Source organism: Henckelia pumila, unplaced genomic scaffold, assembly GCF_033568475.1.
Source record: "Henckelia pumila isolate YLH828 unplaced genomic scaffold, ASM3356847v2 CTG_461:::fragment_3, whole genome shotgun sequence".
Taxonomy (NCBI): domain Eukaryota; kingdom Viridiplantae; phylum Streptophyta; class Magnoliopsida; order Lamiales; family Gesneriaceae; genus Henckelia; species Henckelia pumila.
This window is the reverse complement of record NW_027331831.1, coordinates 271,348-276,367: the sequence shown is the minus strand read 5'-3', so window position 1 is coordinate 276,367 and position 5,020 is coordinate 271,348. Positions and strand designations below refer to the sequence as shown.

The 5,020-nt window shown below is 36.1% G+C and overlaps 1 protein-coding gene across 1 annotated transcript; it reads right to left on the bottom strand.

Moving 5' to 3' along the window:
• Window positions 1-423: 423 nt before the first annotated feature.
• Window positions 424-1,452, bottom strand: LOC140871400 (uncharacterized). The gene has a single exon (XM_073273900.1). The coding sequence runs from the start codon at window positions 1,450-1,452 to the stop codon at window positions 424-426; it is 1,029 nt and encodes a 342-aa protein (XP_073130001.1).
• Between the last annotated feature and the right edge of the window lie 3,568 nt (window positions 1,453-5,020).

The following is a 5,020-nucleotide window of genomic DNA, read 5'->3' as shown; positions in this document are numbered from 1 at the left end:
ACTTCGAATTGAGCTCGAACTCGAATATACTCTTATCGAGCCAAATTCAAACTTTAAAATTTTACCATTATTCGGCTCGATTCGGTTCATTTGCACCCCTAGTCGGGCCTGTCCTAACCACCTGATCGGCTATCTCCATGTTGCTCAATTTCCGACTGCTGTTCTTCCTTTCCCTATTGGAATCTTCATCAGTCGGCCCCCCAGATATCATGTTGAATACACCTTTTGTGGGAGGGGTCGATCCTTGGTTATTTCCAGGTTGATTTTGATTCGGACGCTGGAAATTTCTTGTGGTGGCCCAGGTCGGGGTCTTGACGCATAATGATCGGGGCCTTCGCGACTCTTTTTATTCGATGGATATCCTCCCTTTTGTCGTGCCAACCTGTCATTCATCCCTGGCTCCTGTTAAATTATTCTCTCAATCTATTGCTCCAGCTGACAACAATCATTAGCATTGTGCTCATACTCATTGTGAAAGTCACAATACTTATCAGATTTCGGCGTGCGAGGCCCCTGCTCACTCCATGGAGGTCTCTGTAAAAGTATCTTTTCTTCACATATTCCCATGGCCTGAGTCCTACCCATCCTTAGAGGGGTGAAGGATGTGAATTGTCCTAAGATTTCGGGTCGGGGAGATGGTCCCATCTTTCGAGGTATGTTAGGGGTCCTGGTGCTCTTCGGGCTTGGAGGCCGGTCCGTCCCACTATTCAACCGGGAAACTTTTATGTCCTCCAAATTTACATATTTTTTGGCCCGAGCAAGCAGTTCATCGTATGTATACGACGGTTTTTTTATCAGGGACTTAAGAAAATCCCCTGTAGTAAGTCCTTGGGTGAAAGCGCTGATGAGCAGATCAGTAGTGGCAGTAGGTACCTCAAGGGCCAAAGCACTAAATCGACGAATATATGTTCGCAAAACTTCTTGACCTTGCTGTTTGATGGGGAAAAGGCTGAGAGTGGTTGTGGGGTGTTTTTTGCTACTAGCAAAATGGTGTAGAAAAGTCTTGCTGAAATCTTTGAATTCCTTGATATCCCCTGGACGCAATAGGTTGAACCATTGTTGTGCTGACCCTATCAGAGTATTGAGGAAGACCCGGCACTTGATCGGGTCGGAATACTTATGCAATAATGCAGCATTCTCAAAATGGGACAGATGCTCTTCCGGGTCCCCTTTTCCATTATATTCCCCAACATGTGGAAATTTAAAGTTTTTGGAGAGTTCGGACTCCAGTATTTCAGCAGAGAAAGGAATATTTCGGACTGGCGTGGCTAGGTATCCGGATTGCTTCTTCTTCAAGAGCTCCATCTCTTCTTTCAACTTTTTAATCTCCTCCAGGTGGGCATTCTGATCGGGTTGCAGGGGATTGGCTTCACCCCTTTCTGCCAAAGCCTTCTGGACGGCTTGATTTATCAATTGTTCCAAATTTGGGTTCTCTCCATTTTGATTAGCCATCGAAACTATTTTTCTTCAATTTTCCACAGACGGCGCCAATTGATGATGTCGAAATTTTTCTCCGGGTTCGGAATGGTAGAGTGGATATCCAAATCTTCAATAAATCGGGTCAGGTCGAGCACGACGGATTTCTGCACAGACAGAAGCCAAGTTAGGGGGCGCCGAAGGTGTTTTCGGCGTGACCCCTCCGATGCCTAAGTCAGTGCTCGAAAGTAAAAGAGCTTGACAGAAAGTAATAACAATGGAATATGCTTGCGTGAGTGTGTGAACAAGAAGTGAATAGAAGAGATGAATGAATAAATCATGAACCATACATGTATTTATAGGGGCTTGGAGGGATAGGTTACCTTGTCAAGATAGAACATGTGTTAGAGTAGGACTCTACTCAAGTAGGAGCCTTAACCAAGTAGGATTCTAACATCAACTCATAGATCATATCAAATTCTGGATTCGTTGAATATTGTCCTTATCTCTTACAGATCTTCATATATCCAAGGATAATGAAAGATTCTTGACATTGGGCCCATCCTGGGACCGGGTCGGGCTCCGACCATGCCTTTTAGGGATCAAACCCATAAATTTATGATCATGACCCTATTCCCTAACAGGGCCATCCCAGATTGGGCTTCTCATAAGACTAGATGGGCCTCAGAGTATAGTTCCAAAAATATGGATTATTGGGTTCGGGTCGAGTTAGATCCGTATAATTTTTAGGGACATCGGAAATATTTAGAAAATCCGATTTAAGTCGGCATATTTAGTTTGTTTTATATATTTTTTAAAAAGATATATTGGCATTATAAAAAGCCTTCAATGATTTTGATTTGTTCGTTCTTGTTCTAAAAATATGTAGTTATTAATCCATTATAAATGCTTTTTTAAATATTATTTTTACTTCACAACACTTGATGACTAAATATAATATCTTGGCATTAAGAAATTCTTTAATGATTTTTTGGTGCCTATCTTATTCTAAAAATATATATAGGTTTTCCATCTTAAATGTTTTTTTTCAAAAGAATTATATCTTTATACATATAATAAGGAATGCATGTGATGGGTGGCCCTAAGAAATATATATATATTGAACCTATTTTAAAACTATTTCACAAATAAAATGTCATAATCAGATAATTTTTAATAATAAAACTGTTGAAAATATATATAAATATATATTATTATTTATTGTTGAATGTTGAAGGTTGAAAGTTGAAAATTGAGTTATAAAATATTGAAAATTAGTGTGTGATGATGTAATTAATGATGTATTTATTTTTGACTAATCTCCAATTGAGATCTATAAATAGGTCTCTCCATTTGTGTAGAAAAACACAATTGTGAAGAGAGAAAAATTTTATAAAGTGTAGAATTTGATAAATTTTGAGTTTTTGAGTTTTTACTTTTTACCGTAAATTTTTACTTTTTCACAACACGTTATCAGCACGATCGCTCGAAGGTTCTCTATATTTTCCGACGCTCCAAAATACAAGAAGAAGTCAAAAATATTCAACAAGTAAGAATTTTTATTTTACTGTTTATATATTTTTATTGTGTATATATTAATATATAATATCATGTTATGAAAAAATAAGTTTTTTTCAAAACTTGTTATAAATCTTGGGAGGATGTTAAGACGACATCCCACACTCCCGGTAAGGGATACGACAAGTATAAAAGCCTCTAAGGTTTTTAAACAATAACGTGATATATATTTATTATGTATATATATATTAACTATATTAATATATAATTTCATGTTATTATATAAAAGGTTGTCTATGACACTGACCTTATAATAACGTGATATGATATATATTATTGTGTATTTATATACTAACCATATTTGTATAATCTCATGTTATTATATAAAAGGTTGTCTACGACACCGATCTTATAATAATGTGATATGATATACTATACCTGACTTTATACTAACTATATTGGTATAATTTCACAACATTATATAAAGGCTGTCTACGACACTGACCTTATAATAATGTGATATGATATACATAATTATTTAATTATGATTATCATTATATGCATTACATGATTATCACGAATTTTTATTCAACACATACTCAATTTTTTCTTTACCCCCAACGGTCACAAACGGTATCAAAACGGCTAGTTTTTGCCCTATAAATATGTTCACTCAAACTCATTTTCAATCACACCAAATTCATTCTTTCTCTCAAAATATTTTATCCTCGGTTTTTTCGAAGATGGAGATGATGACATTTATAAGGATATTTTTCATAACGACTATGATCATCATGCTCACGAGTCTTTTACTCACCAGCGATTTTCCAACACATATTTTTTTTCTATTTGTATACGCACTTGTAATTTACGTTCTTTCATTATTTTGTATTGTCATATTTATGGAAATTAACTAATAAAATGCATTGTTATTTTCTAGTACCACCATGTCGAACTTGGCGAAACTCGAATTCATTGCACTTGATATAACCGGAAAGAATTATATGCCATGGACCCTCGATGTAGAAATGCATCTCGAGTCATTGGGTCTTAACGAAACTATCAAAGAAAATAACATATCATCCTCACAAGATAAAGCAAAAGCGATGATATTTTTACGCAGACATCTTGATGAGGGGTTGAAATGTGAATATTTGACCGAAAAAGACCCAATGATTTTGTGGAAAGGGTTAAAAGAACGTTTTGAGCATATACGGGAAGTTATACTTCCGACCGCACGAGATGAATGGAATACTTTAAGATTCCAAGATTTTAAAAAGGTGAGTGATTATAATTCTGCGATGTATCGAATTGTCTCACATCTGAAATTTTGTGGGCATAATATTACTGAGATGGAAATGCTTGAAAAGACATTTTCCACATTCCACGCATCAAATATAACTCTACAACAGCAATATAGAGTGCGTGGATTTTCAAGATACTCAGAACTCATCGCATGTTTACTCGTGGCGGAAAAGAATAATGAATTGCTCATGAGAAATCATCAGTCCAGACCTACTGGTTCAACGGCATTTCCTGAAGCAAATGTCGTAAGTAAAAATGAAAACCAAAATCAAAGATATAGACAAGATTTTGGTCGAGGTCGTGGACGAGGACGTGGGCGTGGACGTGGGCGTAGAAATGATCGCGGTCATGGTCGAGGCCGTGGATTTGAAAATAAAAGAGATAGTTATTTCAATAACTCATCTCAAAGGAACGTCACGAACCACCCACAAAAGAGGCAGCATGATAATACAGGTGAAAATGAAAATCATCCAAAAAGAACTGAGAGTGTTTGTTATAGATGTGGCACTCCAGGACATTGGTCAAGAACTTGTCGAGCCCCTGAGCATCTGTGTAAGCTCTATAAAGATTCAATAAAGGGGAAAGAAAAAGAGACCAATTTTACTAAAAACATTGACCATACAAGTGGTTCAATGAATTTAGATGCTGCCTACTTTTTGAATGATTTCGAAGATATTGATTAAATGTACTGGTGGGAAAAGAATGTAACAATGTAATTTTTATATTATAAAACATATTATATTTTGCATGTATTGTTTTATTCTGCAATTAAATTGTAACA